This window comes from Anopheles bellator, chromosome 1 (genome assembly GCF_943735745.2).
Source record: "Anopheles bellator chromosome 1, idAnoBellAS_SP24_06.2, whole genome shotgun sequence".
Taxonomy (NCBI): domain Eukaryota; kingdom Metazoa; phylum Arthropoda; class Insecta; order Diptera; family Culicidae; genus Anopheles; species Anopheles bellator.
In genome coordinates this window covers 38,271,055-38,296,687 of record NC_071285.1, presented here as the reverse complement: position 1 = coordinate 38,296,687, position 25,633 = coordinate 38,271,055, and the positions used below count along the sequence as shown (strand labels likewise).

Below are 25,633 nucleotides of genomic sequence, written 5' to 3'. Positions count from 1 at the left end.
AACGGAGAGTAAAGATGGATGGATTGCAACATATTTTTGGTGCCTTTTTTCTGTGGGCCCCGTAACCCAGGGAATCGGTCAGTGTCGGTGGCACCGCATCGTACGCCCCATCTGGCCGCGTCGTAGCCGCATCGTTTCATGAGGGTTAGGAAATTTCGCTGCAAGCCGCTGCAGCGCCGAAGTAGAATCGATTGAGGGAGCGGAGCGGAGCGGAAACGGGTGGAGTGTGATCTGGCCACTCGACGCGAATCAGTGGCTGCGGGTGCCTCTGGGGACACAGATAAATCTCACCGCACCACGACGTCGTTGAACCGAGTCGAGTGAACCGCCCGCGGCTGGAAGTGCGTTTTGCGGTGAGCTTCCTTGTTTCGCTTTTTTTAAACCACGTTCCCCCCGAAGAGCCGAGGTGCCCTTGACCCAAAATGGGGCGAACGCGCGCGCTCTTCGATGCCCGAGCCACGGGGCCACGAAGAAAAAAAAGGTTCGTCGCTTGCCACTAACGCACGGCAAGTCTTTCGTTCTCCCTTGCCGATGGCTCGGGCAAACCGCGGGACTCCGATGGCCGGTGGCCGTATTTGGTGATGGCACGTTAATCGGTCGGTTTTTGGTACATGTTCCACCCCGCGCACCCGCACCCACACCCTGGGCAGGTTCGCTCAACAAAGACATAACAATAAGGAAGCACCGCGATGGCTGGCCGCTTGAGCCCATTGGTTCGGCTGCGCATACGCAACGATTGATGATCAACCAAAAGTCTCGCCACTTAATGGCTACCGGGCGTTCGTGCGGTCACCCTTTCACCGATGCACTGCCCGAGGTGTCCGGGGACCGGCTGGACGGACGGGATGTTGATTTAGTGATAAGTGTTGCTTCGCGCGATCCAGCTGACGGAGCTCACGATGGCCGAGATCGAGATCAACGGACAGCAGGACAGAACATAGCATGAAAGAAACGATGCGTAGTTTAAGGTCAATTAAGGCCATTTTAAGGCAGTTTAACCACGCGCAAGGTGGCACGGTGCCTATTAGGGGCTCCGTAATTAAACACCAATCGCGTGGCTCGGGCCCCAATCAAGCGTCAAACGGTCCGTGAACCGTGCCGTTCCTATTGTGCAAAATCCTTCAAAACTCCACCACGGCGCGACTTTACCCCGGGGCGGCCACAATCGAGTTTTATGTCACCCAACAATCGGTATTTAGCCGAACTAACGCGATTAGCGAGCGAGATGGGCCCTGGAATCGCAGCAATTGAGCCTTATCACCCGACCGCGTCCGTAAAGCATGCGCGTCCGAGAGTCAAACGGCTCTCGGGGTGAAGCCAACAAACGCGGAGTGTCGTAAACATGGGCAATCGCAGATCGTGACGGAAATTATGGTCGATTCTTTCGCTACAACGATTGGCAGCCTCCAGCTGGTGTTCGCTTGGCGGGGCATCCAATTTACATCGGGGCCGATTCCTCCGACGGCTATTTCCTGCGGGCCTCGAGTGCCTCATCAAGATCAAGATCAAATCAGGTCCGCAGGCTCTGCAGGCATCAATCTCCGCACATCCTTCTTCGGTGACGTTCTTCGAGGTGGTGCTGGCCGCGGGCGATCGGACGAGCGTTTCTAATCAATTTGAGGCTCCCATTTTCGGCCACCGCGCCGCGATTCAATGTCGCCAGCCGAAGCACCAAAACGGAGCGGTGCCGTCCCTGGCGCCATTTTTTTGTCGCTCGTTCGCGGCGTCACATTAATTGGACGATCGATGGGTTCATCCGGCGATGGTGGCGGCGACTGTTATTCTAGTTAATTTTTTGCGCATCAAAAACCCATATTTACGAACTGATCGGCAGCAATTGATCGGCCGGTGGGTAACGCAGCATAAAACCGCTGGCAGCCAGCCGTGTTGAGGATCGGATCGAATGAAGTTCTCATACTGCCGTGCCGGTGGTGGCCGTGATGTGCGTGTTAATGGGGAAGTCGAGCGGGTCGGCGTTTAGTAGCCGGTCCCGCGTCGGCATGGGGCAATCATGCTGCTGCGGTGATGTTGGGCCGGTGTGCTGTGGTTTTGGGCACAATTATGATCGTTCTTGTGGCACCCGTCGGCTTGAGCGGACGGTGCTGATCACACGTAATTGAAACCTTGTACAGCATGCGGTAAACGATCAGCAACCAGCTGGATGCCAACCACCGGTGTTATTTATGGAGCATTGCAGAGGAGAGCCAAAGAAAAAACTTTCCAGCAGAACGTCAAACGTACAGTTTTTTTTACATAACATTGACGGGCACCTTCAATGATTTCCTGCTGAGTGTTTAGTGAATAGAGGGAACTAAGTTTTTTTTTATTAAGTAGCCCCAATGATGGTCTTTCAGTACGAAGGCGGGACTTCTTGGCTGCGACGTCTGTTTTCTTTCTCAAGCGGCTTCTTGTTTGGTTTTATGTTGAAGGTTACAGATAAAATTGCTGGAACGAATAAATGTTTAAACGCATTGCATGTTGTTAACAGTAATGTACACTTGCATTGGAAATGCAGGAAATGCCGTATGTGCAGTTTTATTTTAATCTGTTACTCTATTTTTTATTTGCAAACCATTTAATATCGACGTGTCATCATATTTTTTACCAATAGAAAAATCAAATATTGTGCAGTAATCAAGTTGAAAACGTGTAAAAATACCCAATTTGTAGAAGAAAAGTAAATCTTCTTTCATCAGGACAATGCACCGTAACACATGGAGTATTTCGACAATGACAAAAATCTATTGATGAAGACTACAAAATAGTAAAGAAAATTTCAACTATAGAATCTTATCGAACCGCAAAACTTATTTCAAATCACAAAGCAAACTACAAAAACTTCAGTAATCAGCTTATCTACGGCTAAGATTGTATTGTTGACAATATTTTGACTGTTTTTATTATTTTTGCTTTGAAACCAATTAGTCAGCTTAGCGTAAACAATTTATCTTCAAATGAACTGCTCAGAACAATTGTTAATGAAGTTGCTTCTACATTTTCGATGAAATTATTTCGCGTAAAAATGATAATAACTGCAGTGGTAATATATTATTTATCTTATGCTATGAAATTTCGCGTATTTTTTAAATTTTTCAATTATAAGTGTGTATTTGTTTTTATTTCATTTACTCTTGCTAGAAATGCTAATTCTGTTACGTGTTATAAACATAAGATATAACGTTGTGGAGTGACTGCTAAATCTACATAAACGTCTTCTATTTCAAAATCTGTTTAACATCAATCTTGATAGTACAAACACGTGCAAGTTACGCTATACTCATTTTTACACAAAAAAGCCATTGCATAAAAATGTACATTTACTCTTCAATGATACATGCACACATGAAGTTGAGTAAAAAAATTTATTTTATTCAAAATACTTTACTATTTTTTATACGCATTAAAACTATTTGAGCGAAAGTGAGATCCATCAACTAACATAACATTTGCCGCAACAGAGTAACGTTTGTCGATTTTTATACGATTTAAGACGACTGAAACTTCAGATTCTTCTGCGAATCACCGTGCGTAGATAAGAGTTACACTGATCAATTCAGTATCAAGTAACATTTTTCTAACTCGTCCTTAGCCCTAACAACGGATCGGTTACAATTAGTCACATTTAGTACGAGCATACGTCTGGTGCACAAGGAAATCGAAACGTGGTCCAAAACTTTGCACTCTAATTAGTCTGTCGGACACGAAAAAACGCCTTTTCACGTACGCACTGCATGAACCAATAAAATTAAAACAAACACACACTCAAAACAGGCTCGGCGAAGGTGCCTCAGCACTGCGTAGTCCATCGATCGGTCGCGCATCGCGCCAACATATGCAACGGCAGCGTGCCCCGATCGCCAGGCGATAGAATGATCTCTGCTCGCATAGCACCCAGAGCTCGGAGCCCGCTCACCGTCTAACGACGATCGCGAAGGGGTAGCGAGGTAGGGACATTCTACGGCCGAAAACGTGTTCCTGCGCGAGACACGAAGCTATCCTCGTCCCTTTCCGACGCTCCCGGGCGCCTAGATGTAGGCTGCGACTCATTACTCTCACTTTTAATCGCGTCCACCATGCACTTTCGTCACTCGGCGCGTGTCTCGCTCTCGGTTTCGCCGGGAGAATCGCAGAATGGTCGCTCTTGTGTGTGATGGCGGTGATGGTGGTCCCTTACTCGCGCAGGCTTTTGGGAACTTTTCAATCGCCAACATTGCGCGCTCGCGCCTGCGCCACTGCCACTGACGCAGGATTGGGTACCGCGGGGTGGTGTGGGCGGTGGATTGCGGCTGTTTGCGGCTCGTGGGAGTGTTTGGAAGCCCCCCTTCTCGAGGCTGGCTGGCGGTGGCCTGTGCGCTCGGGTAGGGGCTTCGGCACGCGGGCTTCGTTTCGGTTTCATCTGAGCATCCCCATCCAAAGCTCGGCCGGCTGGCTGTCCTTCTTGGCTGCTGGTGACCCCCTCCGTGCCCGCGATGGTACCCGGGGGGCCGGCAGACTCCGGAGGTCAGTTCTAGCCAGCGCAATACGCGTTCGCTATAAAAGCCGTTTTGGCCATAGCGGTAGTCATCAGTTCAGTTTTGGTTCTCGCAGAAGTGTCACCGCTTCACTTACAGTTACTGTCAGCTGCTCCGGACGAGTTGAGTCACCCCCGAAACGCAAACCAAATCTTTTGAAAATGAAGGTACGCAAGGAGCGCAGTGTCTGGCACGCTGTGTGCTGAACAGTTCGTGACCACGGTGCGGCAGAACGAAGTGAACGAAGAACGTTTGCGAGAAGTGCTCCCTGTTCAGTCGAATAGGTTTCCTACGAGCTGGGGAGTCCCTAGTCCCTGGTCCAGGACCTGCATAGTTCACCGTGGTCCGATGTAGTGTAGTTTTGACGAGGCTCGAAGTTATGGACAATAATCTAGCACAACCTACACGAGTGTTATCGAACGGAAGGCGCCAAGCTTTAAGTGTTTCTGTCCATCTTCCATCTTTGTAGTGTTTCATTGCCATCGCTTTGCTCGCCGTTGCCGTCAGTGCATCGCCGGTCGAATACGGCCACTATGGTGCCCCCGCTCTGGTCCATGCCCCGCTCGTGCACCATGCCCCTCTGGTGAAGCATGTCGTCGCTGAGCCAGTGGTAAGTACGCTGAGCGGTCTGGGGGACGGCCTCGCCCGTTGGTAGTGTCACCGGCGAATGGCGAATCTGATCGTGTCCCTACGCTGATACCCGTGTCCCTAGGCCTACCCGAAATACTCGTTCAACTATGGCATCAAGGACCCGCACACCGGCGATATCAAGTCGCAGGCTGAGGAGCGCGACGGAGATGTCGTCAAGGGCCAGTACTCCCTCGTCGAGCCGGACGGTTCCGTGCGCACCGTCGACTACACCGCCGATGACCACAACGGTTTCAACGCGGTCGTCCACAAGTCGGCCCCGGCCGTCCAGAAGGTGATCGCCGCCCCGGTCCACGCCCACTACGCCCACGCCCCCGTCCTCAGCCACTACGTCCACTAGAGCGGACCGTCCGGACTCCTCACGACAGCACCAACAACAACACTCTCTAAGCATATCCATCACTCGTTAGTTAGTATCGTAGTCAACTCAACTCTCACCACTGGGCCCCTGACGGAAGAAGGAAGAACCCTGCCGTGCGGCACCCAAGCCAACACATACAAACGCACGCACACACAAACACACAAACGTATGGGTTGTTCACGCCAGACCATGCCATGCCGACGCCGTTAAGAAGGGGGTTGGGAATGGGAGAACCACCGCCCAGGAGGGCCGTTTAGTTCGTTACCTACATAGCTGCGTAAGGATACTGCTTGATGGCCGCCGTCCCACACCCACTATCCCCTGCACCAAGTCAGCTGCTTGTCTCTTCAATCCTTTCCGGCTCAATCGGATCCCATGTCCCCATCGCCAGCACTCCGCGGCGCCTAAATCGCCGCAACACGCACGGCACGGTTCACGGCTGAAGGGAGCTTTTTTTGCAAGCTTCCGGCGGCGGTTACCGGGCGCGCGATGCGAATCCGATTGGCGATGGTGGTGTTGTGATGCGAAGGCGGCTTCTTCCTTTCGGCTTCCGTCTACCCTGGCTATTATTGTTTTGTTTCCAATGATCTTCCAAGGAGTGACCTCCCCCAGGGAGTCCTGCTATGATCCTTGTACCTCCCGCTCGTACGGGTGTAGTGCGGCATGCCGAGCAGGCCACACGCACACCCTCGCGATGCACACACTATCTCTATCTCTCTGTGATCTGTTACTGCTATTGATGCTGCAACTACTACTACTGCTATTACTACAAACATTACTACTACTACTACCACTACTATTGCCATTACTATTGTGCTCCTCCCCACCCAAAAGAAAAACGAACACTGACTGGCCGGCTACCGCTCTGCCCAGGGCTATGTTTCTTGTTGCGCCATCATATAGCAAACCATATCGGTGATAAAAAAAGGACAGACGGGCTGGCACCAGCATATATTGTGAACGGAAGAGTAAAGAAAACGAAACAAAAAAAACGTTATGCTCCCGGTACGCACCGTATGATTCAATCCACCAAACCGAAAGGATTCGTTACGGTTGCGACACCCAGGTGGGGTAGGAACAATAAAAAAAAAACACAAACAACCATTAGTGGAGCAAAGTTATCATCCGTGTGAAACCAGGCACACTGCATCAGAACTGTAAATAATGAATAAAAAGCCACAATTTTTATACAAACGTACAGCGTGATTGCGAGTGATTTGAATGCGCCGAAAGAAATGAAGGATCAGTGCCTTTTTGTGCTTGTTCACTATGGGTTATTTACTGTTACTATTTTGTCGCTTCAATTAACTGGTAGCTCTAAATTCTGTAATAATAAACATTGCATTACTTTCATTCGACAACTTATTAGGTCAGTCGAGACTTTTGAGCGCTAGCCTCCACTTTTAGCTGCCAGTGAAAGTTTAAACAACTAACAAAGAGAACGGAGAACATAGAGAATAAGTAGTGAAAGTTCAACCGAAACTGTGTTCACAGAATGGGTCCGGCATTTGTCAACCGTGCGCCACCTTCTAAGCCCGCGTAGGTAGCCACAATACAGTAGTCTGTAAAATCTTGTCGTATTAAGCCACACCTCGTCTCGAAGTGTCAAAAACGGTAAACTGACGAATGATTCACAAAACGAGATGAAGGGCAAAAGTTAACAACAAGTCAGCAACTGCTGGCCGGAAGGAGAAAATTTTATTTCGCTTTGACCCACATTTACTACCTTTAACTGCACGTGGCAGATGGTAGTTATTTTAAATCTTCTCAAAAGCGCGCCCCATTGTTTCGTCCAGGATATGTGTGAATTTAGCGACCGGTTAGGCTCCCGCTGTGACTCACGTTCGCTAAAGCTTGCAATAAATTTCTCGGCCGTTTAATCCCATCGTCACTTAGCATTGTTCTTTGGTGCCTACATTTGTCAGGCTGTCATTTAAATCTCTGCTCCTAGCAGTTTGTGCCACTAAACGGTACCCGTTCCTGGGTCGAAGACTGGTCGACTTTTTTTAAATCCCAAATGATGCATCTTGTTTGCTTGCATTATTACCACATTACGCCCACCCTATCGCCCATTGATCGAACTCGCTGACAAATGGATTCAGTGTGGACATCGAAGGTTTGAGAAATGATCGCTTGAAGATGCTACCGAATGGGCGCCACGATTCGCAGTAGGAGACGTTTTCTTCGTACTCTCATTAATCGGTGCTGCGAATCGGGAGACGAGCTTGAAGCGGATAATGCACGTTTCAATATTCAACAGTATGTTTAAATGTCGTTGGACATTTATTAGCTTATAATGATTTAGAAATTGTAAGAAAACATTAACCACAACTTCAACCTCAGTAGAGTCTGTCGAATGCAGCACACAATGTTCTAAAAGTGGCACAATAATTATGCTCATGCAGCGACTCATCTTTCTCACGCCGGGCACAGCTTTTAACGCTCATAAACCGACCGTTTGCAATTCGTCACTCCGACGACGCCGACGACGGGAGATGTGAAACCGAAGAAAGCATTCTTTTGATCACACCCCGGCGGTCCGGACGGGGCAATAAAAAAAGCACACTTTCGTTTCCGCAATTCCGCAAACAGCGCAACACCCGACGGGGCGACGCGAGCCAACCCAACGCTTCTGGCCATTTTGTTGGCAGATGCTAACCGCCAAAATTATTTATAAATACATACGCCAAACGCTGACCGCAGATCAGTCTGGTCGAGGGTGAACATCCGGTAGGAACTAACCCTGCACCGGTCCCGGGAGCGTTTGAGTCAAAGTGTTGGTGCTGTGAGGGACGGAAGTTCTACTTTTCCTCCTCAACATCGTTCGTGTAATGGGACAAATTATCGTGCCGTGCTAGAATTGAAAACTGTTACCTGTTGTGCGGTTTTTCCGGCTAAGCTGTGAATGGTTGTAGTAACAACGACGTAACAACGAATAAAAAACTACACAGATAATAACAATTCCGCTGCAATCATGAGGAAATTGGTGTGCTCGGTGAGTGTGAAATTTGTATTATCTAGATATTATTTATACAATTGCGAATCAAGTAATTATTAAAATCGTTTGAATATTATGAATGACTTTAACTTAACTTTAACTTTGTTAAATATTTATTTCAATAATGATTAAAAAATCAATATTTTTATACATAATTCATAATAACTAAAGTAAGGTAGAAAAAATAATATCTTCTGCAAACTATTGACAAATAGAAAATGTGAGACAAGACAAGCGATTTTTGAATCATAATCCCGGACAAGTACTATGAAAATGAACATCGCGTGATCGTGAAGTGATTGTAGTGACTGATCAAATAATATTTTTGAGAAACAGAAAAAATACAACTGTTTGGAGTTCCAAATTCAATTTTCAAAGCTCAAGCTTAAGCAGAGCTCTCAAGCTTAATTTTTCCGATAGTAACAGTAATATCAGAAATTGGAACCGTGATAATGTTCATCAAAAAGAAACTGTAAGAACATGTGTGAGAAAGTGAAAAGACGGAATTGAAGCATATTAATAATCAAGCTGCACGCTACAAAAAGTAGTCAAACTGACACTTCGTAAATATACGGTGGAGCACATGCTTATCGCAGAAATAGAAACATAAAATTCGCATGTTGATCCCAGTTTTACGATCCTCGGTTATGTGTTGAGTTTCGTCGTAAAATTGCGATCACCTAGCGATTGTCAGCAGATCGCCCGACACCACCAAAGCACCGCGGAAGTCATTTGCTCGTAAGCTCTACTAAGTCGAATATAATTGCGGATTAGGTCAATGAAACTGCTGCCTGCTCGTGTTCCTTCCTAATTCTCCGAATGACTGACCAACCAGCCTCATTAGGCGACTTCCTTGCGCTATTCTAAGACCCGGCATCATCATCAGCCGGGCCCGAAAGTGGTCAGTACCATTTTGGGCTACACGGTGGCCTACATACGGTTCATAGAACAGGTTTACTTGGACGCCAGAGAGCAGATCAGAATCCGGTGAACCGTCAAACTTCTTGCGATCGTTCGTTGACCCGTCCCCGTGGGAGTCAACCAATCCGCTCGAGTGACGTTTGGCCGTCGGGATCGCGATTTAATTACGATGCGAGCGATCTGGCGTTAAGGGTTGGGCCGGCGATGCCAATTACCGACAGCATCGGGGTGCTGATGCTCCGTTCGGGTGCAGTTCATCCCGCTGTGAAAGTACCGCTTCCATTTTTGACGTTCTACCAGTAAACAGTGTTGTCTTTCCATTTTTTGAGGTGGGAAAAAGTTCGCCGCTCGTGCAGTGGGAGGATTGAATCACTTGATTCGTCGTTTCGGTTGCCACGACAGCTAAAACCTGTGACATCCTACACGCGATCGCGATCGCCTGTTGGGCGGGAAAGATGAGATGTTTGCGAATTGACTCTCAAGTGCCGCGGAGTGCCACTTGGTGCCGCGATTCAAGCGATACTTTAATTGCGGTGCGAGGTCGGTGTCATCAATTATACGGAAATTATTGTGTTGTTAAACTTTGAAGTCGAAGTTCGCAGTGCAAGAGATGATTGATGGAATGGCTTTACGTTGAAACATTGAAGTTTCGGCTCGGATTGACAGGACTAAAAGAAAAGCACACATTACTGACCAGCTTAAAATTGTGTGTCGCTCAAGGTATAAGCTCAAAGTTGATCAATTACTCCTGAAATCTTTTCGTTACTACTGATGGAAAAGGAGAGAGTGGTATTTTAATAATCAAATTGTTTGTTATTAAATTTTTGCACTGCCACTAATTGTTGGCATAATTGTGTTATTTTTGTTAATATAAATGTAAAACTTTTATTTTAACAGTAACTGGCTGACAACTAAACTTCAAGACAATCCGAAGCGCAATTAATTAAAGAAATGCTATAGTTTCGAAACATTTCTAGACATAATTTCAGGCATTTAAGACATGTTGCAAATTTGATTCGTAATTTCACTTTCATCGTTCTCGGTCCGTTCATCAGGTTCTGTTCGCGGCCGTAATCGCCTGCATCTATGCAACCGACACAGCACCAGTCAATCGACAACGGACAGCAAAACTAGCACGCAACTTTCCGCAGCTTTCACCGGTTGCTCAGCGGATTCAAAGTCTCGAAAGTCCAATGTACAACTTCATTGACCCTTATGGTAGGAGCTGCAAACCGTTGTAAGTGGTTTGAAAGTCATCTGAAAAGATTGCTTCGTTTTTAAGGTCCTGGAACGTACGCATTCGGGTACGAAGTGGAGGATCCCCAGAGTGGCAATGTTCAGTTTCGGGACGAGGAGAAACTTCACAATGGCACCGTTCGGGGATCGTACGGGTATGTTCAACCGGACGGATCGGTGCTCATAACGAACTACGTGGCTGACGGTTTGGGTTACCGGGCGAAAACCGAGATACGCCGTGCGGATGGCCATACGGTGGCATCGTTCCCGGCCGGTGGTCCTGGAGGCTCGGCCCAGGATCGTTATTTCCCCGCGTTCGAGCAACAGGCCAGTACGATGAATCCTGCCGTGATGGCCGCTCTTCAGCAGCAACAGATCAACCTTAATCCCACGTACAGCCCGATCCTCGATGCGGGAGTCATTGATCCGCAGTATGCGGCGGCCATCGTCGGCCATTTGCATAACCAGCAATACAGCCCTGCCCAAGGTCTGGCACAGTATCCTTACGGTATACCGGCACCACCTCCACCACAGCACACGGCACCGCCAGGGCACTTGGCACCACAGCACCCATCCGGAGCACTGTACGATGCACCCGCCAATTCCGGAGGCTTTAGCAACTTCATCAACCAGTTCCCGGCCAGTCTTAATCCTTACAATCTTTACCAAAACCTACAGACCAGCTTCCCGCAGATCCTGCCACAGCAGAACCCGCTCGATCAGTTCGGTAACTCCCTTCAGAGTGGCTACCAGCAGCTGACGCAACCGAACGGTCCATTCGGTAACTTCCTCAACAACGCCCAAAATCCCTTCCAACAGTTTCAACAATCGAACAATCCGTTCGGAAGTTGGTTGGGACAGAACCGCTTTCCGATGCCGGGTGTCCCGCTAGGGCTATCGCAGCCACCACAACACCAACAGCTTCTGTCGTCCAACCGGCCAACGAACATTCTCGGGGACATGCCAATTGGATCGGGGGCCTGGGGACCGGGGGGACTGCAGCACGTTCCGACCACCAGGCGGCGCCGCCTGACGGGGACAACCAAGAAGCGCAACAAGCTGAAGACGCGCGATAGCATGGATTGGTTCGATGATTTTCTCGAGAATCGAAAACGGCAGGTCATGTACGGTACGGTGACTCCGATCCCCAGTGAACCCATCGAGGACGAGCCGGCGACGGAGATGGGCCAGAATGGCAAGGCTGGGGAGAAGTAGTGTACGTGACTAAGCTTTATTTATTCGAAAATTATTTATAAAAAACTTTACCCATTCGAAATGGGACTCGATCACTCGAGACCTTGAAACCCAAAACGCCACGAGAAAGACGCGTACGCGAACTAGTTTTATCAACATGAATAAACATTTATTTTACTAGATTTGTGTTTCTGCAGGGGTGTGTGTGTGAGTCTGTTTGTGTGCTGATGTAGCTGCTGTATCGTGTATGTAGCCACCCACATTTGGCCATTCGGGGGTCTTTGCTCGATACTTCGTGGGCTCGGCTTGGTTGTCGAGAGAATACTTGATTCGTCGTTTCTGTGTTTTGTGTGATTGTTTTGTTTCAACTGTTTAGATTTATTTTCCGCGTAGGTCGAAAAGAGTGGTTCAAAATTGACATACGAACTTCTACATTTGCTATTCGTTACTAAGTTTGCTCCTTAATCAGAACTATAGAGAGAGTTCCACAAAAAGGGGGGTTGTGGGCCCGTCCGGGCAAACGCTCTACGGTGAAACGGGCTATAGACTATGAGTTTGACTTTGATTTTGGTTAGCCGGCGGATCCGGTGACGTTCCCCAAAAACTGACTAAACCAAATTTGCAGACTTTTTTGTTTCCCATATTCTAGATATAATTTAATGCAATAATTTTCTAATACCAACAAGGTTGACGGTTCACTCTATTGACTCTTCTCTGTCGTTCTGTCCCGCCTTTCTCTTTCTCGTTCTCCTCTGTTTCTCTTTCTCTATCTATCTATTTTGCATCCTTACTGCGCCAGTTGCTTCGTTCGCTTACACTCTCTGCTTTTCGCCTTCACCGTTGTGATAGAAGTGACTTTAACGAAGTGTTATCATCTTTTTCGGTATTTTTAGAAGAACTACGTCTACTGCTTATTTTGTTTTTTTTTTTGTTTCTGTGTTTCTATTTTATATTTAACTGTTTTCTCTATTTGCATGCGTTTTGTATTCTTTGTTGCTTGTTTGTTTAAAATCAGTCAAAGGTTAATACAGTTTGCTGCTTCCTAGAAGTCGTATCCACACTAATCGCTATTAGTGGAGGGTTTTGAGTAAACACTTCTCTGATACGTTCCTTTGGGTTTTGTTTTCTCTTCCCGTTTCGTCCACTCTGTAACGCTCATTGGATAGTTGAATTGTTCTAAACAGTTTGAAGTTGATTAAAATTCTTTGTTTAAAACCGCTTATCCACCACGCTACGTGTGTCAATCAAGTGTGATCGCGGGGGCAATTTTTTATGTTGCCGTTTTTTGTTGGGTGAGGAAATTATGCTAAATTTTCTAGCCTCTAGCCCGCGACTGATAGAGGCATTCAGGTTTCACCAAACTTGCCAGCATGCTCCAGCAACTACACGCAGAATTGTAGCAAATCTGTTGCCATCAATGCGGTTAGAAAGGTGATAAAATACAGTACAACGAATACTTCATGGATCATCAATCAATACGATACTTGTATGCTCCCACTTGTGTACTTTAGAGTTCTTTTTATGTTTCTGTTTTCTTGGTTTTTGGTTCCGAAGTTCCTTGCTTTATTCGGTAGTTAAAGTACATTAGTTTCCCTCTGGTTTTGTTTTCTTCCTCAGCTGTTTGTTTTTGGTTTCGATTCCAATGAAATCTTATCGACAAAATAATGTTTTGTGTCATAAATTTATCTTTGTTACGTGTGAATTTTCTTTGCTTTTGCTTTCTTTACACCTTCCTATAGTGAACCATTAACTCGCCCGCTGAAGGCTCACCGAGTGGCGTTATCGGTCAATAAATAGTGCTAAAGGTTGTAGATTAATAATTTAAAAAAACAAAGAGTTTTCTAGGAGCGAGAGCCTAATGTTCCTCTGGGTTTTGTGTGTAGTGGCTTCGAATAGATGGTCATTATTTTTATGTACACGGATTCGAATTCGTACTCGAGGCTCGAATTCTGTCGTTTCCTTTAACATCTACGATTGTGATTGCAATAAATAACTTACAGCGAAAAGATCCATAAATAATAACGAGCGGCTAACGTTGTGTGCGACATTTTGTTTGTGTTTGGGTGTAGTACATTGCTGTGTGTGTTCGAATTTACATTGAAATATTGAGTGGTTTGAACGGGGATATGAATATTATCTACACAACGCTATCTTGCTACCAAGGGTCGGTTATGTTTCATGTTGGTCTAGTCGCTAGTGCCCGCGGGCAAATGGGCGACGAGAATGGCCTCTGCGTGGCTGAAGTAGCTCAGTTCGGGTGTGCCGCCATGCCGCCAGGATCGTGATGGCTCTCCTCGAATGATCCGACAAAAATGCTAATCACGATGTTCAGTGTTTTACCTTTGAAGAGTAATGAACGAAACGGTTTATTTGCAGATCACCACTAAGCGTGTCCGCCATGCTCGTACCTTCCGAAAGCGCACGTGCCACTGTACTGTACGTCAATGTAGAAACCGGTGTTGCAGGAGTCCTTCAGCATGTGGCACCGAGAGTGATATGTTCGGTTGTTGGTCCCGCACAGCTTCACGTTCGGTGGCTCCTGAAGATGTTTGTTTTTGGCGTTGCGGAACGGTTTTCCGTTGCTCTGTTAGTGAAAGTTGAAAATGTATTAGATTATTCCTAGATTTTTCAAGTGACAAATGAAAATGCAATAAAATCTATTGTGAAAATAAAATATATTTTTAATAGCTTTCTGGCTAATATTCTGCCATTAGTACAACGGAATTGGAGACCGTAATAAATCGAATAGTATAATGCCGGTTCGATAAAGGATATACGTGTGCTTCGGTCTTTTGAGAAATAAAAAGCTTGAATGAAAAGAGGGAACGACTGCACAATGAATGAAAAATGTGTGCGAAACGACAATTGAAATTTATTCACAAGCTTTCGGTAACGGCCACAATGAGCACAATTCACAAAGCCCGACCGGCTGACACAAGGTTCCTGATTTCTTGTGTCCCACGCGCCCGCGGCCAGGAACAGCCCGTTGACAGCCAGCCTACCAATATCTCCATCACTGTCGCGGTTCGTCTGCGTGCCAACAACACCGCCCGCCATCGGGGTGCATCGATGACCGCAAAGTGCAGTCCAAACGCTCGACAGGCTGCAGGTGTCTGTCGTCTTATTTGTGGCTGATTTTTTGTTTGGCAATAAATTCTGAAGGCGCAGGCGAGACTTCGCGAAACCGGACGACTGTCTCAATCGGCGTGGCACGAGTGACCAAGCGTTGGGGCTTACATTAATCTTCCTCCTGGGAAGGTGATCCGCTTGGCAGGAGGTCCTTCCTACGGGGCGAGTCGACTTATCACCAAAGGAAGGAAGCGTACAGAATATTGGGAGTGCGGTATTTGAAACATTTTAGAACCTCTATCACTATGTTACAAACGGTAAGAAATGTTCAGTGCGATATTTTTGTGGAAAATATCGATTAAAAGGTCATACAATTTGAAACTTCTAATTGCAAGAGTGGAAAGCTTCTGTTGCAGAATTAATTTCAAAACTTATCATTTGCTCGTGGAACAAATGGCTCAACAAACCCTCAACCCTCAACAAACAAACAGTGGGACAACCTTTGTAACCTTTTGCTGTCACTAACGTTGAAGTAGAACCTCCCTCAAGGGAGCCGACCAAATCGGGAACCACGGGAAAACGCCGACGATTCTCTCCAATCCCGCGGCTCGTAAGTTAGGCTACATTGGAACTGAGCATGAATTATGATCACACCAAAGTTCCGCGTTGGCCCCGGCTGACGGGAAGCACGAAAGAATGGCGCATCACAATGGGCGCGCATGTCTGGAACTGCAGCGTACGAGACGCACAGGGACGCAAGGATTTGCGCCAGGCCAGCCGCCGTTGCTGGACGATTGAAAGCATAATGGGGGTTTATTCGCGTCGAATGAAACGCGCACCGCGGCGTGTGGGAATACTGTTGCCGCGTTGGTCGAACTTTTCTACAACCGATCGATCGATCGCGATCGGCCGTGCATTAGGCAATCGAACCACGATCGGCGGCGTTGGTGAACGCGGATGAGCGTGGATTCGAATTTGCATGTTCCGCCGGTTTCGCCAACAAAAAATCGCTACTGCGATTCGTTTTCAAATGTTGCCCTTTTTCGTTTTCGCGGTGACGAAGCGGGAAGGATCCTGGGCCCACTGGCGCGGGGCTACGGGAGAGATCGGCAGACAGAATGCATCAATCACCAATAGAATGGGTCGGCGACAACTGCGGCCAGCAGGGACTGGTGGTCGGTCGGTCGCCGCAAGTCGTTTGAAAGTCGTTTGTGTTTCACCGTTTGCTGGGCGCGCAAGCGAATTCCGCCGGTCAAGAAGCGGTTGCGCAGAAGCGCAAGAAGAGCAAGACAAGAGCACAGACTCACCTGCTGCTGGCGTTTCATCCGGGGACACTTGTAGCTGCAACTGACGCAGCGCGGCTTATGCGTTTTGAGGTCCGTTAGACAGTGCTGCCGATCCTTGCACTTGATCGTATCGCAAGTGGCGGCCTCTGGAAAGGGATGGAAGTGCCGAAAAGAAAATAGAAGAAAAAAGCGTGAGCATGAAAAGAAAGAAGTTGTAAATCGCAAGAAAAGGAAAGATAAGGCCGCAATAATGTGGCGGACGGTGGAACGACCTGGAACGGAGGGCGAAAGGGCGCACGGCGGCGATCCCAATTAAAAGGCAATTTGGTGGAGTTTGGAAGTTTATGGCGCATCCTCGGACGGTTGTGTTTTTGTTCGCTTCGCTGCGCTCAGAAGATTTCTTTTTTTACGACACGATCATTTAATTTATGCCCGAATCGTAGATTGTAGACATAATTTGGCGCGGGACCGGGCGCACCCCACGCGGAACGCGGCGGATCCGTTGCGCATCAAAACCATTGCACAGCTGCATTAGGATTTCGGGCTGCACCTCGAAATGCACTTCGATCGTGCCGCCGACTTGAGTCGACCGGACCGGGGTGGGGGATGGCGCGATCGGAAGGGCTACCACTTGGGGCCATCAATATTTTTACGACTAATTTTATTTTTACCGTAGACACGGCCAACCGTTTCAACTGACTTTTATAGCATCTCGGTTTATCTTCTTTGCATTCGTTCATTTTTTTTTCTCTGCTCTTTGAATGCAGAAAAGAAAAACCGGTAACGGGAGAAAAATAGTCGCATTTTATGTCGCATCGATCCGATGTCGGAAGGTTTTCGCAATTCGAGCGGACATTCGAGTTGTCTGGCTTCGGATCCTCGGATCAAAGCGTAAAGGAGCAATGCTTTAAGCATGTTAATTAAAAGTCGTTAAAGTTTCTAGGTTAATTAAGGCTCGTAAAACTGATGAATAAAATCAGCAAAATTCAGCCTGGAAACCTGGAGGAAAGATAATTTTTTGTGATGCTGTTAATTATAAAATAAGTATTGTTATCATTTTTTATATTACCGGAATTGAACGAAGATCGGTGCAACGCTTTGCCTTTGATCGGTATTTACTCGATATTGTGTCGTGCACGAAACAACTTCTGGCACAATTTCGTGACCACAGTGACGCCAGGATTCGCATTTTGATGCAATGAATCGATTTTCGCATTCATAATCGAATACAATATCGAATTAAGGAAAGGTTCTACGTTCTAGATGAGCTCCGTGAGACAAGTGGATGAGAGTTCTCCGTACGGAGCACAACTAATAGAACCTCGCCTGAAACTTTCGTCCATCGTGCGACCATCCCGGACCATGCCAATTACGTCATGCCGTCTGGAGGAGTCAGGCCCAACTACAATGCACTCAGATCCGCGTTCGTGTTCTTGGCGACGGTCCGTCCGTCCGGTCCGGTTTGTCAGTGCCAAAAGTTTAATCGAAACATATTTACAACCCGAAGGCAACCACTGTCGTCTCGAATCTCGAGTGCATAAGTGCAACACTGTTTCATCGTCCTCGACCGGGACGCAAAACTTGATGATCGCGACAGCAACCCGAGGGCGTACCATGTACGAAGGAATGCGGTAACAACTCTCCACTGGCAACATTGTTGCATACCAACCGTGCTCACGTTCGGTTTGGATGTTCTGTTCCGACCGAAGTTTTTCATTAATATCTCCCGATGGCTGTGAGGTACGATACGAATATGGCGGTAAACCGACGGCTGGAGTGACAGTTATCTTGGGAAAGCAAATTGAAAAATTATGTTTTCAACATAACACGCCTCTCAGGTGCTGAAACAATCGCATTGCAGATTGTGGTTGACCGATTGGCCGCACAATTCAATTACGCACGAGTCGAATGATTGCAGCAGATTTCTTTGTCAAATACGCCAGATAAGCGACGACATGCATGCGGTATGCAGCTTGTGATTGATCTTAATTGTGCTTGCAATTGACATATTTTACAGATATGATACTCAATCGACATACGGCAGGAATACATTACGCGTGTGCGAAGCGAAAAGAAAAGGCTCCACTTTCATCGAAGATATGCATTTCTCGATTTGTTGGCCCCACATACGTATGTAAGATATGGATCGAAAAATGCAGTCCAGCGCTGTTGGAAATCGTTCGCGGCAGGGAAGCGGTCGCCAGAGCAGGATTGAAACAGGAAAATCAGCCGACCGGCCGAAGAACGTACCTCGGGCTTTCTGCAGCACCGAGCGGCTTAGCGATTTTACGCCACTCTCATGCTTCCGGCTTTACGGGCCGCAGGCAGTTTTTAGTCCTGCCTGCTGCTGCTGGACAGCGTGACAGCCAAGGGGCTGGTTTTTTTTTCTTCTCATTCGCCCAACACTCATTTGAAGGGATTTTTTCCGGTTCACCAGGAGGCGCCAGTTGACAACACATTCCGACGTTCCGAGTGGATGGCGCGCATTTTGCAATTCCATTCCTCGGCAGCAGGAAGGAGCGCGTGAACACGAAAAGGAACTTCCGAACGGAACCCGACTGAATGGGACGGTTTTTCAATATGGCCGGCTTTTCCGTCTGGTCGAGTCGAGAGCAAATACGAGATTACCTGTCGGTCTTGCGGCTTGAAGGCTCGATTCTCGAATACTTTTCTGTATCAAATGCTGAGCGAAAACGTTGCTCTAGATTCAAATTGCACCGCATAAAGAAACGATTCCATCGCAGTTTCTGAATGGGGCACGGCGAGTGAAGAATGCGCATCGCGTTTATGCTGCAAACACGCCACTGAATGCGTCTTCTCGCGCCGGCGTGATATCGATAGTGACGTGCGACCAGAGCGATCGACTCCTGCGATCGTTCGTTCGCCGTCCGTCCTGTTGGTTTTTGTCAACCACTGACACTGACGGTGACAGTGATGGACATCTGACGGACGTGCGAATGCACAGGCAACGGGTGCAGCCTGTCGTCACACCTTACGCCGGCCCAAACACGGTGTCACGCGGTTTCTTACACGAGCCAACGTGTCTCCAGCAGGGACCGTGGCCATCGTCGCATCGTAGTCTTCGGAGAGCTGGGTGCGCACCTGTGACAGGCGACGAACCCGCGGCAGCCACCGATCGCTGCGCTACGCTCCTGTCGATGCGGATCGTCAATAAAGCTGTCCGCCGCCTGCTGTCAAGCGTGCGCAGGTACCGTGTGATGGCGAACCGTCGGAGAGGGCGTGGATCTGGCGGAGACGTGTGGCTTGAGCTCCATCGTGACCGAACGCTGGCCTTTTTGGTTGTTTAATTGCATTACCTATAAATTAGTGGCACGCACTTCGTCAGCGTCAGCACAGTCATTACGCGCTCCGATGTTGGCGGGGCCTTTATTAAGTGCTTAATTTATTTGCCACATTGTTGCACGTGTCAGCAAAGCGGCACTGGTTAATCGTTTGCCACAACAACTACGCCCCAGTGGGCAACTGTTCCAGCCGTACGAAAGATTGCGATTCGACTAGGGAATGAAGAAATCGGTCATTGGAAATGCGAGTTGAACCGATCGGTCTCAGCGAAGGCAAAGCCTCTATCGCATTGCACTGTATATGGTTATCGATGGAGTGTTTGTATTTAAACTATCGATTACTTGTCTTTTCAAAAGTGAAAATGTTATTCTACAAATTGTTAACTTTTACTAAAAGCTTTGACACTTACAAAATGAGACATTATTCGCTTGCATGTTGTTGTTGTGTTATTATAGAGACTTTGAGCACGGGGCTTCATTCGTCTCTTAGTTGGCTATTGTAGTCTGTCCTTGAAGTTGTTGCTGGTTGAAGTTTATCTGAAAGTATTCAGATTTGGGTGTATAATCCGGTTCTTCTGAGGAAATTTAGTAGTTTGCGTTCCTGGTTAGGATGGTTGGAGAGGATTTGGGATATGTCCTGGTCTATTTTACAAATGGATCTTTCTGTGGAGTATCCATAGCAGTCCACAAGTAAATGGGTTACTGTAATGTCAGTTCCGCAGAACTGACATAGAGGCTTACTGGATGGAGCTGGGCCTAATAGATGGGAATGTGTTAGTCTGGTGTGTCCTATTCTCAGCCGAGATAGGACTTTTTGGTGTTGGCTGGAGGTGTTGTCCGTCCAGGGGAGGATGGATGTTTTAATGTATCTGAGAGATCGGGTGCTTTTGTTCCATTCTCGTTGCCAGTGATTGGAAATGTTTTCGGAGATTATTTTCGAAGCATCCCTTCGAGAGGGTGCTATTTGCATTGGGTCGGTTTGGAGTCTGGCTTGATTAGCGAGGTCGTCGGCTATTGTATTCCCTTGGATTCCGGAGTGACCGGGGATCCAACAGAGGGTCGTGTTTTGTGATAGGGTATTTTCAAGGTGTTGTATAAAGGGGTCTTTTATGGATCCCTTTTCCAGGGCCTGTAGGACACTTGCGGAGTCAGTGAAGATAATGTTAAACTGATCCTCGCTAGTGTGTCTATTGGCTGCAATAGTGAGGGCTATTGCTTCGGCTGAGAAAATGGACGTGTGATCGGGGAGTCGGATTGCGCGATCCACTGTGTCTGAGTGGATGCCACAACCTGCTGTGGGTGTGTGAACGGATCCGTCAGTGTAGATGTGTTTGTGGTTATGATATTTTATACAGATTAGTTTGTGTAGGGTTTGGGCCGATTTGGTGCTGGTATTTTTCTTTTGAATGAGGTTTTTCAAAGTCCAGTCTATTTGGGGTGGGGTTGAGTTCCAAGGCCTTGTTCCAAGCCTTAGGAGTTCTTGTGTTATGGGGAGTTTTTGTTTTGTTAGGGAGAAGAGTGTTTTGTTTGTTCTTTTGAGGAGGTTAGTGGGTTTGAACCCTTTTTCTATTAGTCTGCTTGTGGAATCGGTTAGTTTTTTGAGAAGGACGAGGTGGAACGGTAGTAGTCCTATCTCACATAGGGTGGAGTCGGTGGGGCTGGTGCAAAAGGCTCCAGAGATTTTCCGAATTGCAGTGTGGTAAATAGGTGCGAGGAGTTCAACGACTCTCTGGTCACCGAAGCTAAATATTTCAGCGCCGTAGAGAAGTTTTGGAAGGAACCAGTTTTTGAGTATTGTGATGAGGGTGCTGCGGACTGCGCGGTGTTTGCCGCATCCGAGCATACGAAAAAGGTTGATGTGGCTTTTAGTCGCTTCTTTAAGATGGCGACAGTGAGCCAGAAAATTCAATTTGGAGTCTATGACTATTCCTAATATCTTAGTTGACCGTACTTGGGGTATCGGAACCCCGTTGTACAGTATGGGTTTTGCCTTTCGGCGGGGTGTGTTGCAAATACTTAGGATTTTGCTTTTTTGTGGGGATATTTCATATCCTGTAAATCTGTTCCATTGCTGGAGTTTTGAAATAGCTATTTGCAGATTTTTCCTGGTTATGGCAGAGGATCTGTGGGACGAGACGAGGACAATGTCATCTGCATAGATGAATGTTCTGACATTAGTGGGGATCGAGCATAGCAGGGATTGTAGGCTGATGATGAAAAGAGTAGGGGAGAGAATGGCCCCTTGCGGAACGCCGTTCTCTTGGAGCGTTTGGTCGGATTTTTCCTGTCCAATGAGTACTCTAAAGTACCTGTCTTTCAGGAAACTGCTAATGTAGTTTGCCATTCTACCTCCGAATTTCCAGCGTTCAAGCTGTTGTAGAATGGCGTGTCGCCAGGATCGGTCGAAGGCTTTGGAGAGGTCTACCACGGCACAGTCTGTGAAGTGGTTTCTCTCTCTGGCCTTTGTAAGGGTGTTAAGGAGTTCTGAGAAGTACGGCTCAGTACCTCTTCCGTTACGATAGGCGTAATGGGAAGGGCTGAGAAGATTGTTGTGTTCTAGTTCTTGGACTAGTCTTCTATTGACCATTCGCTCCAAAACTTTGCTAATGCAGTTTAGGAGTGAAATGGGGCGATAGCTGCCCACTTCATGTTTGGGACGGTTTGGTTTGGGTATTGGTACAATGTAGCCTTCTTTCCAAGAAGAGGGTATAGTACCGGAAACCCAGATGCTATTGTAAATATTTAGTAGCTGAGTTTTGGCGGCGGGGGGAAGGTTTTGTAGTAAGGGATAACCAATGTCATCTGGTCCTGCCGATTTGCCGGAGCACTTTTGTAGTGCCCATTGCAACTCGTGTGCATTGAAATGACTATTGTAATGCTCGTTGTTGTGTTGGGGGAAAGGGACAGGTGTTTGTTCGGCTTCGATTTTATATTTTTTAAAAGGGTTGGCATACGCCTCGGTAGCGGATGCTTTTTGGAATTGCGTGGCAAATGCTTTGGCTATGTTGGTGGGGATTGTGATCGGAATATTGTTTTGGCGGAGGATAAGGTTGTTATGGACCTTTTTGCCGCAGAGGAGAGAGACACGTTTCCACATGTCTTTGGCAGAGAGTTCGGGTCCGATAGTGCTGACAAAGGTGGCCCATGACTGTTCTTTAGCTATTTTAATGGCTTGTTTGGCTTTGGAGTTTGCCTCGCGATAAAGAGAGGCAAGGTAAGACGTGAAAATGTTGTCGGGTGTTTTGTTTGCCCTTCGAAGGGTTCTGAGAGCTTTTCTTCTGAGCTTGATGGCTTCTGCAACTTCTTTGTTCCACCATGGGGCGTTGCGCTTTCCAGGGACTCCACTGGTCCGTGGTATGCTGCAACTGGCCGCATTGGTGAGGAGTGTGCAGAAGGTTGAGGGGTCCAGGTTAGTTGGGTTGAGATTGGAGGAAATAGCTGATTGGTAAATGGACCAGTCAGCTCTTTCATAAATCCATCTGGGTCTGAGGCTATTGGTAGTATGGTTGTTCGGGGAGGTGAGGTGTATGGTGATGGGGAGGTGGTCACTACCGTGTAAGTCGGATTCAACTTCTAGGGAGAGTTTTGGAACCAGGTCTGGGGAGGTGACACAGAGATCGAGTGTGGTGTTGCTGTTGTTTAGCTGGGAGATGAATGTGGGCTTGCTGTTATATATTGGGGTTATGTGGCTGGTGTCAAAGATTGGGTGCAGTATTTTTCCTTTGGGGTTGGTAATATGGTGGCCCCATGCTCTGTGGTGCGCGTTGAAGTCACCAAGCAGAATCATGGGAGGAGGAAGCTGGGCAAGAAGGTTAGTGAGTTTATTGTTTAGTTCATTCTGTGTTAGTTTGTGAGGGAGGTATAGACAAGCTATTGTTGACTCTATTGGGGCTAGTGCCCTGATGGCTATGACAGGAAGTGTGGTGTTGAGTGGGATTTCGTTATGAGGACAGGTGTTATGTATGCCTAGGCTTACTGTGTGGTGTGTGTTGGTGAAGTGTTTGTGGGTCCATGCAAAGTCCTTTAGGGGACTTGTTTTGAGCCCACTATCATTAATACTTAGGACTTCTTGGAGAGCGATAATTAGTGGTTGGTGTTTGTGAGTTAGCAGTTTTAGTTCATCGAGGTTTGTGTTAAGACCCCTGATGTTCCATGACATTGCTAGCTTGGGTATTGCTATATTTGAATTATTAATTGCTTGGTAGGTTGTATCTACCACTGTGAGGCTTAGGGAGATGAGGTGGGGGTTTAAGGGTTTGGATGAACTTATTTGTTAGGGGTGGGTCTTTTAGCGGAAGGTTTTGTTTTATTGGGTTTTTTGGGACTTTGTCCCTCGCCTTCCGAAGAAGACGATACCGGTCTCTTGACCGTCGCAGCAGGCTCGGGATGCATCTCTACATCCGTCGGCCTGCACTCCGACTCGGCTTCGGAGTCGGAGCTGGAGGGGGAGGAGGAGGAAGTAGTGGGGGATGGTGAGAGGGTTGGGGAGGAGGCGCGGGTTGAAGATGGGGTGATAAGGGGTGTTTTCTGTTCTTTTTCTAGCTCGTTGTTACGTGCGCGTAACTGAGCATTTTGTGTCTTGAGCTCTTCGATTTCTTTTAATAAATCTTCTTGTCTATTGAGAACTTTACTAAGAGTTTCTTCTAGTCTGTCCAATTGGGTTTGGTCTTTCTTATTTTCGGTTTTGTTAGTATCTGTGTTTAGTCTATTGTTGACTTTGCTGACATAAGTTGGGGCAGAGTTGGTGGTTGGAATATTGCTATCGACAATTTTGCGGGCCTCATATGCGCTCACTCTGTTGTCGATTTTTGTTTTTATGATTAAGTTTTCTCTAATGTAAGTCTGGCAAATGCTGGCATTGGGTTTATGGTTACCCTTGCAGTGATTACAGCAGGTAGCTGCGGAGCAATCTCCGTGTGCTGCTTTGCTGCAGTTGAAACACTTCTTTGCGGCCTTGCAATATTTTTGGGTGTGGCCAAAGCTTAAGCAATTGGCGCACAGCATGGGTTTCGGGTAATATGTCCGGGTAAAGACCTTATATAGACCAATGTCGATTGAACGTGGTGCTTGGACCGCGTCAATCGTTAGCAGAAAAGAGTGAGTGGGGACAGAGGCCCCGTTCACTCTTTTGTGAAAGCGGTATACCTTTGTTACCTTTTGCTGAGCGAGTTCCGATTGGATGGCTTCGTCAGACATGCCCTCGAGATCTCTACAAAAGATCACGCACTGGCACGAATTCAGGGTAGCATGGGGTAGGATGGTGATGGGTTCTCCTGTCATTAGTTTTGTGAGGGTGAGCAGTTTTTTGTAGTGAGATTCGTTACGCGTGGATATTAAATACTTTTTGCCTTCGTCAAAAGGCTTGCCGGTTACATCAGTTCCAGTACAGTTAATTATGGTTTTGCCTGTGATGAAGGGTTGCAATTTTTCATCATCGTTTCTTCTTAGCACAAGGTATTTCAACTCCCCGCATGTACCCAGAGGGTCCATATAGGCGGGGATAGTTCTCCCTCTATGGGTAGAACCCATAGCGGGAGGGAAATGGTCCGCGCCCGGAGGGCCGGCGGACATTATAAATGTTGGGATTTTCTATCCCAGGTATTGGTTGGGTAGGGTGAGGGTAAATGGATAAAGGGGAAAGAAAAAGCCACTTATCTTATTTTGCACCCGCGTTGAAGCAGGGTGTCTGCGCAGCTGGCCGATGGGCACGGGTAGGAGGTGTTAATTCCTCCCGTGCTTTCCACTTGACACTCTTGCACCTGCACTTCGTCTTCACTTCACCGTTTATGCTTTGCACCGTTGTTCACTAAAACACGTCTACACCGGGCAACTGTTAAACAGGGGTATTCGCTTGCAGAAAATTGAGAAATGATTTAAACTTATTTATGTAGGAAGGCAGGTCTCGGCGTTGTCTCGAGCGAGAGTTAGCGGAGGACAACCCCGAGAACAACTTCGAGTATAAAAGGAGGTCGGAGCGCAGAATTTAGTCAGTCGCAAAACAGCAGCAGACCAGAGCGGTCTAACGTTTGTGATCTCAACTACGAAAGAGGAATAAAGTTACGAAAAGGAAGAAAATTCCAGTCTATACTGTTTTCCCTTTCTTACAT

At 47.3% G+C, this 25,633-nt stretch overlaps 3 protein-coding genes across 3 annotated transcripts in view; 2 read left to right on the top strand and 1 right to left on the bottom strand.

Moving 5' to 3' along the window:
* The first annotated feature begins 4,577 nt into the window (after nt 1-4,577).
* LOC131216807 (cuticle protein 8-like) lies at nt 4,578-6,694 on the top strand. Its single transcript, XM_058211387.1, has 3 exons — nt 4,578-4,678; nt 4,981-5,121; nt 5,224-6,694. Exons 1-3 carry the CDS (start codon nt 4,673-4,675, stop codon nt 5,497-5,499), a joined length of 423 nt encoding a protein of 140 aa, XP_058067370.1. The 5' UTR covers nt 4,578-4,672; the 3' UTR covers nt 5,500-6,694.
* Nucleotides 6,695-8,494: 1,800 nt separating this feature from the next.
* LOC131215541 (uncharacterized) lies at nt 8,495-11,890 on the top strand. Its single transcript, XM_058209931.1, has 3 exons — nt 8,495-8,515; nt 10,495-10,657; nt 10,722-11,890. Exons 1-3 carry the CDS (start codon nt 8,495-8,497, stop codon nt 11,888-11,890), a joined length of 1,353 nt encoding a protein of 450 aa, XP_058065914.1.
* A 176-nt stretch (nt 11,891-12,066) lies between these two features.
* LOC131215540 (uncharacterized) overlaps nt 12,067-25,633 on the bottom strand; it is a 61,777-nt gene continuing 48,210 nt past the window's right edge. The window contains exons 7-9 of the mRNA XM_058209930.1: nt 16,246-16,370; nt 14,278-14,453; nt 12,067-14,209 (exon numbers count right to left, since the gene is read on the bottom strand). Of these exons, the coding sequence (XP_058065913.1) occupies nt 14,206-14,209; nt 14,278-14,453; nt 16,246-16,370 (305 nt within the window). The 3' untranslated portion in view covers nt 12,067-14,205. The remainder of the gene's footprint in view (nt 14,210-14,277; nt 14,454-16,245; nt 16,371-25,633) is intronic.

Coding starts and splice junctions, on each gene's coding strand:
- LOC131216807 (XM_058211387.1), top strand. Junction 5,122..5,223: donor ATGTCGTCGCTGAGCCAGTG/GTAAGTACGCTG, acceptor CCGTGTCCCTAG/GCCTACCCGAAATACTCGTT.
- LOC131215541 (XM_058209931.1), top strand. CDS start 8,495: ATGAGGAAATTGGTGTGCTCG. Junction 8,516..10,494: donor TGAGGAAATTGGTGTGCTCG/GTGAGTGTGAAA, acceptor TCCGTTCATCAG/GTTCTGTTCGCGGCCGTAAT. Junction 10,658..10,721: donor CAACTTCATTGACCCTTATG/GTAGGAGCTGCA, acceptor TTCGTTTTTAAG/GTCCTGGAACGTACGCATTC.